The sequence below is a fragment of the Anabrus simplex genome, chromosome 10, assembly GCF_040414725.1.
Source record: "Anabrus simplex isolate iqAnaSimp1 chromosome 10, ASM4041472v1, whole genome shotgun sequence".
Taxonomy (NCBI): Eukaryota; Metazoa; Arthropoda; class Insecta; order Orthoptera; family Tettigoniidae; genus Anabrus; species Anabrus simplex.
Window position 1 is genome coordinate 22,550,365 of NC_090274.1, and position 13,343 is coordinate 22,563,707.

Genomic DNA, 13,343 nt, shown 5'->3' on the forward strand with positions numbered 1-13,343 from the left:
ATAAACGGGGTTAAAAGTCAGGTTGTGAGTTTCACAAATAGGAAAAGTCCTCTCAGTTTTAATTACTGCGTTGATGGGGTGAAAGTTCCTTTTGGGGATCATTGTAAGTATCTAGGTGTTAATATAAGGAAAGATCTTCATTGGGGTAATCACATAAATGGGAAGAATTGAGAGAAAGAAGAAGAGCTCCTCGACTAAGTGATATGTTCCGAGCTGTCAGCAGAGAGATGGCGTGGAATGACATTAGTAGAAGAATAAGTTTGAATGGCGTTTATAAAAGTAGGAAAGATCACAATATGAAGATAAAGTTGGAATTCAAGAGGACAAACTTGGGCAAATATTCATTTATAGGAAGGGGAGTTAGGGATTGGAATAACTTACCAAGGGAGATGTTCAATAAATTTCCAATTTCTTTGAAATCATTTAGGAAAAGGCTAGGAAAGCAACAGATAGGGAATCTGCCACCTGGGCGACTGCCCTAAATGCAGATCGGTATTGATTGATTGATTGATTGATTGATTGATTGATTGATTGATTGATTGATTGATTGATTGATTGATTGATTGATTGATTGATTGATTGATTGATTGATTGATTGAACAGGAGAGATGCGATCCTAAATCAGAGGATAAAGGCGCTAGAAGAACAACTTCAGGTACTTCAATGACAAGATAGCAGAAGAATGGAGGCGGAGAAGGGAATAAATATTATTATTTTCGGCCTGGAGGAAACGGCAGGAGAGTCTACGATGGAATTGATGAATTTAGTCTTAAAACTAATTAGAGAGAATTTAGGCATTGACTGTACTGAAAGGGATATAGATGATTAGTATAAGATGGGAAAGAATAGGGGAAGAAGACCTGTTAGAATCAAGTTTGTTTCTTCATGATAAGAAAGGATATGGACAGAAAAAGCCTCCGCGAGCAAAGAGTTCTACAATTCCATTTACGAAAAGCAAGAATGTCGAATCCTCGGGCATTTATAAGAGGAAACCGCTTGCATGTGATAGGAGATACCTGGGCGAGAATGTGGACGGTCAGTGATCTGGGTAATATTTTCAAAGAGCGAAGTAAGCAGTTTGGGTTATCAGCGGAAGTACATGGTGTAGGAGTGATGACACAAGAGATTCCAGAGCCTACATGCGGTGCTAGTGTTGATAACCCTAGACAGGTGATTCAACGGTCTACGTCAGATCTTCCAGTGGAGTTAACTGACAGTGAGAGGAACAACGAAGCGAGCCGGATGTCAACGGCGGCGCCGCGTGGAGGAGCTGAGGATACTTCCAGGCGTAGGTCAGTGAGTCTAAAAGACTTTTTTTTTCAGAAGATGGGAATAGTTTCAGGTAGTATAGTAAAAATCACAGAAGAACTATCTGAGAAGGACATTATTTGCTCTCCGGAGGGGAGTATAATGGAAGTGGAAATATGTAGAATTACTAGAAGTAAGCCAGGGAGTTTAGAAGAATATAGAAGTAAAAATATAACTAGGTATCATGTGTTAATGCTGAAGGAATATGGAATAAAATAGGTAACGAAGACTTTAAAGAGCTACAGGAAGAAATGGACATCTTTGGACTTGTAGAAGCATGGGCTGATTACAATAAAGACTTAGAAGGGTGTATTGAATGAATGAATGAATGAATGAATGAATGAATGAATGAATGAATGAATACACTTCTCTCCCAGTCACGGATAACCACCAACTGGGGAGAACGTATTCGTTTATTGTAATCTAAAACATTACATGTAGTTAAATTTGAACGTACTCCAAGCCAACAAACCAATAACCGAAAACAAAATATAAAAAATCCAAAGATATTCAAATTCGTTAACAGTTATTAGATAATGTTAGTATATGTTGCATACCCCATACAGAAATATAAAAATAGCGAACAGACCCCCGCCCCCAAGTCAGGGACAACCGCCCACCGGTGAAGGGGACAAGGTCCGCCCGCCGCGACCATTACACTCACATGCAAGCAGAATTATTTATTACGGTAAATCAAATATATTTAACTCCACACGACCGATTGGAAACAAAGAACGGACATCCCCCTCCCCCAGTCACGGATGGCCACCAACCCGGGGGAGAGACCGTCCGATCATCGCATCCATCGCTGTCACATGCCACTGGTTCTGTTCAATTTCGAAATGCAATTATAGTTTACTACCACAGACATATTCTTTAATAGTTACTTAAATATATCTTTGAAAGTATAGGACCTTATCCTTATGAGGTATTTCCTGGATTTTAACTAAGTTGTGCAGTCCAGGATACCTCTTCCATAACTACATGTAATTATCTCTGTTTTCTTTACATTTTTCCCCAAATTCCTCTAATAATATTAAATAATTTTGTCATTTTCCCGGTTTCTTCCATTCTCTGTTTAATAGACTTGAAAGTGTGTACAGTTCATGTTCATTTAGGATTTTGTCCAACTCTTTCCTTTCTATGTATTTTTAATATTTCTTGTTTCTTTACAGTCCTTAATCAAATGTGCCACTTCCATATTTGAATGACATAAAATACATTTATTTCCGTCATTTTTTTCTCGTAAAGCTTTATTTTTATGCACTACCATCAACCACCAGATTATTCCTCTCATTTCCCTTTTTCTTAACATTTGTGCCCTTATTATCACTTATTTTACAAAATTATATTAGTGTTCTCGTGCTGTTGCATTCTGCAGTAGGGTGTATTGTATGGAGTCAATATGGATCAAGGAGATCCAATAGAGGAAGGGCAACGGACGGAGTTTTTGTGGTAATCAAAGACAACTTACAAGATGGGATACAGCTCTTTGAATCGGAGTTTAATGTATTAATCTGGATAAGAATATTAGATAGGGTCAATTGGAGGAATGAAATATGTATAGCTTTTATATATAATCCACTTTTGAGCTCCCCATTTGCGCAGAACGAATTTTTGGAGAATTTAGCGACAGATATTAGACGAATGAGAAGTACGCATGGTCAGGCAAGCATAATAATTATGAGTGATCTTAACGCGAGGATAGGGGGCAAGAAGCCAGTTTACAGTCAACTGTAACAGGGTTACAGAGATTATAATTCGTTAACCTTACGTCAGTTGGCTTTGCAGTATTATCATAGTAGTCATCTCCAAGTTGTTATGCGTAAATGATCGAAACATCTCTCCATATCAAGCACTGAGATCTTCTTCACAAACACCCGCATCAAAATTCTCTCCTTTCAATATTTCGCTTATCTTGCACATAATTTGATAGCCCTGGTTTTTTCAGGCACAACTGTCATTTAACATTTTTCCTTATTTCAGATATTTTTCAAATATGTGTATTTACTAGAGAAAATATGTTTAAGAAGTGATGGATGGATTAATATTATGTTGGGCCTCGTTTTCGGACACTCGAGGAAAAAGAAAAGGATTTTTCCTCAACCTCCGATCCCTACTGATGACACAGCAATAACAATATAAAGTGAAGATGACTGCAAATTAGTTTTGTCGAATACGGAAGTAATATTCTCCAATTACTCAGTGACGGCTCGTGACAAAATCTTCAGAGGGTTCACAACAACATTTTGGTTAATGTCTGAAGATGTAGCAAAGTATAACGCAAATCAGTAATTAAAAAAAAGAAGGAAACCTGAAATCATTTCACTATAAATTTCACGTACGGTTCTTTCTCCACTCATAATATGGTGGAACTCGTGTAACAGACGATCCTGCCGGGCTGAGTGGCTCAGACGGTTGAGGCGCTGGCCTTCTGACCCCAACTTCGCAGGTTCGATCCTGGCTCAGTCCGGTGGTATTTGAAGGTGCTCAAACACGTCAGCCCAGCCTCTTGTTGGTAAATTTACTGCCACGTAAAAGAACTCATGCGGGACTAAATTCCGGCATCTCGGCGTCTCCGAAAAAATAGTTGGTGGGACGTAAAGCCAATAGGGATGTAGGCAGAGAAAGTTCGCGCCAGATAGCGCTCGTGTACTACTGGGTAAGCGCAAGGCGATCGTCTTATGTTTCTCCCAGTTAGCTGCGAGTAATGTATAGAATGTGAGCGAGTTTTCTGAGCTAAACCGATTGTGTCTTCTCTAATTTTACTCCAGGACTATGTTAATTAATTGTATAGGTATATCCCCTAGTATATTACGGACGATTTTCAGCGTTTAAGCCTTAAACAGCTGCAATATGAAGTACGGATCAGAAACGCTAAAACTAGCGGGAGGAAGGAAGAATTTTTTTTTTTTGCTAGGGGCTTGACGTCGCACCGACACAGATAGGTCTTATGGCGACGATGGGATAGGAAAGGCCTAGGAGTTGGAAGGAAGCGGCCGTGGCCTTAATTAAGGTACAGCCCCAGCATTTGCCTGGTGTGAAAATGGGAAACCACGGAAAACCATTTTCAGGGCTGCCGATAGTGGGATTCGAACCTACTATCTCCCGGATGCAAGCTCACAGCCGCGCGCCTCTACGCGCACGGCCAACTCGCCCTGTGAAGGAAGAATTAGTACAGCGGTAATTAGAAAATACTAACACGCTTTATTATCCAAATAATGAGTAGGAGTCAGCATGCCTTTTCCTAAAGATTACTATTACTTGAGTATTGTACATTGATAAATATATAAATGTACCTCCACAAAACAAATCATAAATAGATACTTAAACACGCACCTGCTCCCCTTGCTTATAGATTTCGATTCATGTATTTTTTAAAGATTGATGGCTTACATGAAACTGCAGATACAGCCTTTGTCCACCACCAAAGGCATCTGAATATTCTTGAGTTTCCCATTGCCGGTTCCTTTGAATATTTGACCATCAGCCATAAGGTGAAGATTATTATCACAAATTTGTATCTGATGGATTATTTCTTATTTAGAAAATCGTAGAAAATCGTTTCCAACTACAAAACATTATGTTAAACTGGATACAGACTTTTCAGTGATAAGTTTGTTTTGTTTATAAAAGGTTAATTTCAATCGGGTGAAATTCTAAAATGCAGTGCTGTGAAATCCTAGTACACAAAACATAAGACCTATAATGCGAAGCTTATTTTAGGAGTACCTGATGACATTATAGGAGGGGAATGTGAACGTTTTGCTGGAACAGGCCCCAAGGCATGTTGTAAGCATATTGCTTCTGTAAGCTACGCATTAGAGCACTTCCCCAAGACTGGTATTATTCTGTGTTCGGAAACATGCAGCTAAAATTTATAAACTTTACAGCATACCCCTACCAAACGGTTGACGCCAGTTAGCCCTATGAACGTGGAATATTTGCCTTTGGAACAAGTTTCGCTATTATAATCTCAGTTGAACCAGTTATAACTCTAGTCGAGGGGTATTTCTGTCTAAAAGCAAGGGGGGCTGTTTTCAGGGACATTTTCTCTATCAGGCCAAATGTTCAACTCTTTAAATTGGCAGTACATGAAATTAATCCAAACATTAAATATTCTCCCAACAGTAGTTTTATGGATTCCGAAGTTAAGGCCTAGTTCTTTGTCAGATTTGTTGGTCCTTGGTCATAAGTGTCAAGAAGAAACATAGTCTGGGTTCAAGAGGGAATATCTGTACAGTAAACTGTATCTATTTCTCCCAGAACAGCAAACACCAAATTACAATGTTGGACGTCTACAAACCCTGTATAAAGCAATATGGCATCAGGATTACGCATTGTTTGCTCAACAACCAAATTACTTGTAGTATTTTTTTGAATGCTGATGTCTTTGAACATGGGTGTCACAAATGTAACATTTACTTCTTCGGGTATATTCACGATTTCTTCCCATACATCAAAGAAGGTGATTTCTGCATATTCCGATATTGGCTTATCGTGGTAATCCGGCAATTTTCTGGTGTATGGCCTCTTCCTTGATTTTCTTCAGTTCGTGGAACACGGAAACAGCGATGGAACAGCGCCCGGTTTTAATCTTGCTCTCTCACCTTTAAATACAAACGCATAAATCCGGTGGTTATCAAAATGCTAATCAGTTTATAGGTAGAAAATAGGAATCATTTCCCTTCGTAAATCGCACTTACCCAACAAAGTTTTCGTGAAGTCACCGGGTTGAAAATAATGGGAACACACTTTAATATTTTCGGTCAGATTCTTCTCACCGAAATGTTTCCTTCTAATAGCATGTAACCATATCTTCCTCATTCCTTTATTTTGTGAAAAGTAGTGAAACAAAATGGGCTTCCCTGATTTTTTTTCAAAGAGGAACACTGCAATAGCTCGGCATAGTCACGAAAATAACAATTTAAGCGACTTAAATTCGTAGATATTATAGCGGCATGAGTACACAGGAGACAAATGAAAAGCGCATTGCGCTTACCCGGTACAACAGCAGTGCGCTCTATCGGTGCTAGTTCTATACATCCCTATTACATTAACATTATTACCTATTTTAAAGATCAGAAGACCCACCCAACTTAGTTCAAAGAGGTGGAAAGGGATGTACAGGAGACGGGTATCACTTATGAAAATATGACAAGAATGCAATCCGCTCAGTAGGAAACTGCAAGACCACCAGAGATGTCAAGAAAGACCAAAGTTGAAGACGGAAAAGACGTGGGCGGAGGAAATAAAACAGCAATACCGGCAACGAATGAAGGAGAACAGGACAAAGATCAAAGCCCACAGAAGGCAGCTGGAATAACGTGGTACTTATTAGGCAGGCATGAACAAATAATAATAATAGAAAAATTGACTGGACAAGGAAGCACTTAGGGAACGAATACGCAAACTTGAAGTAGCCTGCCTAACACCACGTCCGATTTGCAACAAAAAAGAAATGAATATCCCAAGAAGCCAGTAGTTATGTATGCAGCCGAAACCCTATCCCAAAATGCCAACGAAGGACTCCTGCAAGAACTGGGGAAAAACCAGCGCAGAATAATTTAGAGGAATCATGGCAACCAACTACAAGAATGGCATGCACCAAAACAGATCCAGCCAGGAAGTTTATTTTTTTTTATAAAGGGAAAATTACAGACACGATACGCAAAAGACGGGCACTAGTTAACGGTCACCTCAAACGAATGCAGCGGGAAGAGGTCGACCAAACAGATCTTTCACCTATTTGAATCAACATCTAAAACCACGATGTCCTGGATTAGAAACACCAAATAAGACTTTCAAGTGCTACAGATCAAACGGGCAGACAACCGAAAAGAAGACACGGTGTCCCTTGGACAGAGGAATGCAAGCAGGCCCGCTTAAAAAGAAATTAAAAAGAAAGGGAATTGTAAGTTCAAAAGAAAGCAAAGTTCACTGCCAGATGTAACAAGACTTAACGTGGTTCTCGATGACCCCAGCGAATAATAATAATAAATTAATTAAACAAGCTATCATTTATTTACAAAACTTCCCTCAGTTGAAGGTTGCCACATTGGACAAATGTAATTATAATTTTGGTTTACAATAATTTTGTTAAATACGTTATTCTCATAATGTCTTTAAACTGTAAGTTATAACGCGTAACAATGATTTCTCAGTCATGAAATGGAACCTCGTAAAGCTAACAAAGACATAGTTTGTAGTTGCGGAACCTCTAAATTAAACTGCTGCTAAATATTGACAATGAATCTAGGAATAGTCCCTCGATCTCTTATCATTAATCCTATGACTTTAATGTCCGTCCATCCAAATGCATCTTTATAATAAATTAGGGTTGGTTCATAGAGAAGCTTCTTTTCCCTGTCAGCGTCTTCTGGCTGGTCTGTGGAGATTTCAAAACGAGCTGTGGGCTCTATTACATATCCCACGACCTCTGATTCCTTGTAGGCTATGCTGTCAATTCTCCTCCTGCTACGGTTATCGGCAAGTCCAGATACCTCTTCTTCGGCGACCCTATCACTTTCTTTCTGACGGAATTTTCTATAAAGGACCAGCTAAAGAAGTCCGGTAAAGTCTTCGTGGAACGTAAAGCTTTTCACGTGATACGAACGCAAATAAATGTCATGTTGAACGTTCTGAGTGTCGAAACGGTTCGCTTGCTCAATGTTATTAGGCTCCATTCAGCAGAAAAATAGTAATGTAATACTTGCTTCTTTAAATTTCTTCAATTCTCCTGAAAGTTGTACTAGCATATTAGTTTAATTATATAAAAAGAGCAAAAGGAACATAATTACTTTTTTAAAGGAAATTAAAGAGTGTGGGAGGGGACTTTACGGATCACTCTGTTTAGTTTACTTTCTGACGAGTTGTAATTTTTTATTCCAGTGGAACAGATTCCTAATTACAACATGGTACACTAGAAGCTCTCATCCACATCTCCCTCTCCCCTTCTTCTCTTTTTGTCCTTACCACATCCTCTCCGTTCTGCTTGTTTAGGTTCCTCCAATCCCTGACTGAAGAAGGAGGCATGCCACCACCATTTGTTTTATTTAGAACGCATCTCAACAGGCCACCCTTTTTATACAGATTTCTGTCGTTCTCTCACTTGTTTATGCATGTGTATATTTATATTTGGAGTAGTATCTGGAAAAGTTCTATAATTTCCATTAACATCGCCCATCACAAGATTTTAAAACAAGTCTCTAAATTTAAAAGGATTTAATGGATTGAATATTATATGGCCTAGAATTTGAGCCACCATGAACGAAAGTAAACTTGCCGTTGAAAAGTCTGAAAGAAAGTAGAACCCTAGAACTGTCGACTTAAATAGTATCGAGGTGGGGAGGAAACAAGGGACCAAGGAAGATTAGGAGGAGGATGAATAATAAGAACTTAGATCAAGCCGTAGCGTATTTCTTTCTTTCTTAATCCTTTTACCTTTCAGGGTTGGTTTTCCTCTCGGACTCAGCCAAGGATCCCACCTCCAACGCCTCAAGGGCAGTGTCCTGGAGCGTGAGACATTTGGTCGTCGATGCAGGACCAGTACCTCGCCCAGGCAGCCTCACCTGCTATGCTGAACAGGGGCCTTGCGGGAGGATGGGAAGACAGGAAGGGATAGACAAGGAAGAGGGAAGGCCGTCGCCTTAAGTTATGCACCATCTCGGCATTTGCCTGGAGGAGAAGTGGGGGAAACCACGGAAAACCCCTTCGAGAATGGCTGAGGTAGGAATCGAACTCCGGTCTACTCAGTCGATCTCCCGAGGCTTGGTGGACCCCGTTCCAGTCCTCGCACCACTTTTAAAATTTCGTGGCAGAGCCGGAAATCGAACCCGGACCTCCGGGGTGGCAGCTAATCACACTAACCACTACAGCACAAAGGCGGATGCAGTAGCCTATTTGTCGGAATATTCAAATTGTTATTTGCAAAATAGACATTAAAATTTGACTGGATCTTATTCAACGATAGTTTAATTCATTCATTCATTCATTCATTCATTCATTCATTCATTCATTCATTCATTAAAGGGTAAAATAAACCAAGCAATTTCTGATGACGGTGAATGGAGTGAATTAAACGGCTTCTTAAGGTCAACGGACTATTCTTATCATTATTTGCATTTATAAGGTTTTAATTTCCTTTAATTTTTTGAGTGCGTCTTATACTCGAACAAATACGGTAAATGAAATTAATGATTTTTCAGCCCCCTCTTTGGATCACAAAAGAGCGCAGACTCAAACCCGTCAGCGTCGAGACCTCCAGTTCAGAGGGCACCGTGTTCGAATCTCGGCCGAGTCTGAGATTTTTAATCGCGTTCGATTAATTCTTCTGGCTCGGGGACTGGGTATTTGTGTCTGTCCCAACACTTTCCTCGTCATATTCACACACTGCCGACGACAGGAAATACGCAATAGTGATTACATCTCTCCATAGGGTTGGCGTCAGGAAGGTCATCCGGCCGTGAAACAGGGCCAATTCCACATGTGCTACACAGTTCGCACGTGCGACCCCATACGAGTGAGGGAAAAGTGGTAGACGAGAAAAAAAAAAGATTTCTGGTGACACATCTGCTGTTCACCCGCCAAAACTAATTAAAACTCGGTCATAAATTGCCTAGTAAAGATCCAGTTTACTCGGTCGACTGTTAAGAGTAAAATGGAACATCGAAATTGAGATGGAGGCAGCCTGTATGCCTGAAAGGTCTTAAGGTGATGACGGGATAGGAAAGGGCTAGGAGTTGTACGGAAGCGGCCGTTTCCCATCCCATCGTCACCATAAAAATTATCTGTGTCGAGGCGATGTAAAAGCAAATCTTAAAAAATAAAAAAATGTATTAATGGTATAGATTAAAATATTAATTCACATTAAAGTATTGCCCTTCCTGGCAAGATGTAATATTTACAGTGCACTACCACTTCTGCCAACGGCCGTAGCCGTGTTGAAACACCGGATCCCGTGAGATCTCCGAAGTTAAGCAACATTGGGCGTGGTCAGGAGTTGGATGGGTTGCCACGCGCTGTTGGTGGGGGGTAAGGGAATGGAGGAACGGAAAGGAATTGGCCACCCTACCGCACGTAAACTCCGGCTCAGGAACACCTCTGCGGAGGTTCGGACCTGCCTTCGGGCAGAATAACCCTTACCCTTACCTACCACTTGTGGTATGGGCTAGAATAAAGTTGTTACTTTCATTGACCTGTCTCAGTCTTACACTTGGCTTTGACAATATGAAAGTGGCTGAGGTATGAACGATGCTAGTAATGTCGTTCCTTATGCAGCCAGTCCCTGCTCTGAATGGTGTGAAAATGTTGCTCATAGGGTCGGTTGGTGCACGCATTTCAGTGGGCTTGGCGGATAGATGTGCAATAGCAACTTCTGGATCAGTGAGGAAAACAACGGGAAACTGCATCACTTCTCATTTCCCTAGTACGCCTCTTCACCTAGGCCATCTATGACAGCTAATGGTGAACCTGTTGAGGATCCAATCAGCCTCTGGGCTGAATACCCAACATGCATGCATGCATACATACATACATACATACATACATACATACATACATACAACTATTGATCCAATTGTCTCTACGGATACAAATGGATCAAAACGGGAACGACAGTAGAAAATACATAGCAAATAATACAAAAGATATTAAAATGTTACAGAGCTAGGAATCAAACAGGGACCACCTGGATGGCAAGCTACTATCATAATCCCTGGACTCAACAGTTAATTTTTTTACTAAGTCCCAAGATAGTGTTCGATAGGTTTATAAGCGCAATAACTCTAACATGTAAAAGTTCTTCAGGGTGTGTTAAGAACAATAACATTATTCTTGGTTTGTGTAGTTGCTGTTGCTGGTGGTTGTGATGACGGTAGATTTAGCACCTCATTACAGCAGCTGGTGATCAATTAGCCATACTGCTGAGGCGCGCGCTGTTGCCACAGGGCGGGCACTAAATTCTTACACCCTGCAGCACGTCTTATTTTAGGGGTGAACACGCACTTGCTCAACACTACAATGAATTGAAATACGGGGTGACTGCATGGCTCATTATCTTAAGTTGCGAACGTTTTCTCTTTCACGTGACTGTGCATTGCCCGCTTGCTCAAAGTAACAGTGCAGCAGTAGGCTAGTGTGTGATATTTCAAAGCCAAAAGTCGAAAAACGAATTTCCTGGAATAGAAATAAAATAAAATACAAGAAAATTAGTAATCTGTTATTATTATTATTATTATTATTATTATTATTATTATTATTATTATTATTCCGTTTCGGCCAACTAGGGACCACTTCAGTTCAGCTGTCTCCTTTTTCAAGCTTTAACAGCCACCCAATGCTCGTGCATTCGTCTCCGGTGATGTTCGTTTCTCTCTTGGGTCCAGACCTTCTCTGTCTTCAGCTTCGGCTTTTCCTGAAAACCTTTGTGTGTACGTAGTTTTTCCTTAAGCGGAACACGCTCCTGGATATCTTCAGGAGAAATTTCCATTTGAATGAATGAATACTGAAATTGGAAATTTATTGAACGTCTCCCTTGGTAAGTTATTCCAATCCCTTTCTATAAATGAATATTTGCCCCAGTTTGTCCTCCTGAATTCCAACCTTATCTTCATATTGTGATCTTTCCTACTTTTATAAACGCCACTCAAACATTCGTCTACTAATGTCATTCCACGCCATCTCTCCGCTGACAGCTCGGAACATACCACTTAGTCGAGCAGCTCTTCTTCCTTCTCTCAATTCTTCCCAACCCAAACTTTGCAGCATTTTTGTAACGCTACTCTTTTGTCGGAAATCACCCAGAACAAATCGAGCTGCTTTTCTTTGGATTTTTTCCAGTTCTTGAATCAGGTAATCCTGGTGAGAGTCCCATACACTAGAACCATACTCTAGTTGGGGTCTTACCAGAGACTTATATTCCCTCTCCTTTACATCCTTACTACAACCCCTAAACACCCTCATAACCATGTGCAGAGAACTGTACCCTTTATTTACAATCCCATCTTTCTCAACTTCTGTGAACCATGCCCCTTTGGTTTTCTTATCTTGAAAGTACGTTAATATCCGTTTAGATATCCTGCCTGGGATCATTCGTGTCACTTGGCTTTAAAAGGCAATCCTTCTTTTTGCAACCTTATCGCTTATCTTCTCCAGTGCTTGTATAGTTCGTTGGTCTGACGCCTTTTGTACTCGCTGTTTTCTTCGATGGGCCCCATGATTTTTGTGAAAACCTCCCTTTCTTTAGCCTCTAGTTTTTCCATTATACCTTTCTTGTTCATTATAAGAGTCTCTGCCGCATACACAGCCTCTGGTCGAATAACAGTGCCGTAATGCCTAATTTTGGCGTTTAAGGATATCTATCCCTTATTGTAGATGTCTTTAGGTGGTTGTTAGGCCATTTCCAATTTGTAAATACGTGACACGAAGGCTTCTCTCTCTGATAGGTTGGGCTCGACCATTCACCGAGGTATTTAAACTTTTCTGCGGGCTTAATTTTTCCTCGTCCGACTTTCAGTTCCCTTGGCGTTGATTTTATGTTTGTTATGAAGTGGGTATTCTCAAAGGATATTTGAAGCCCAACCTTCAATGCTTTATTATTTATTATTATTATTATTGTTTTTGTGGAGATGCACAACGGTACGAACTGCTAGCAGCTTTTTCTCGAAAGAAACAAAAAATGGATATTTTTCGGAATATTCCTATCACATTTCCTATAAAGTGTTGTCTTATGGCTTAAAATCGAGGTTGTTTATCCACTTCTGTTACGTTCCAATAGATAAATTCACCGGACAAAAAAATAATTAGTCACCGCTGGAGAAATCATAACTAGTATCCTGTAATACCATGTGACTCCACCTCTGGACTTGATAACCTCCTGGATTCGGTTAGGAAGTAAGTCCACAAGGTTGAGCAGGTACATCGCATCCAGGTTGAGCCACTCGCTGAGGATTTGATCGCGCAATTCCACAAAATTGCGAGGAAGCTGACGTCGGCGTTTTACACGCTGTTCCAACATGTCGCACAGCGGGGTTCAA

At 40.4% G+C, this 13,343-nt stretch overlaps 1 protein-coding gene across 1 annotated transcript in view; it reads left to right on the forward strand.

Moving 5' to 3' along the window:
* The window catches only part of LOC136881768 (uncharacterized), a 234,386-nt gene that overhangs the window by 136,191 nt on the left and 84,852 nt on the right, over window positions 1-13,343 (forward strand). The window contains exon 6 of the mRNA XM_068229499.1: window positions 1,239-1,261. Coding sequence (XP_068085600.1) covers window positions 1,239-1,261 — 23 coding nt within the window. The remainder of the gene's footprint in view (window positions 1-1,238; window positions 1,262-13,343) is intronic.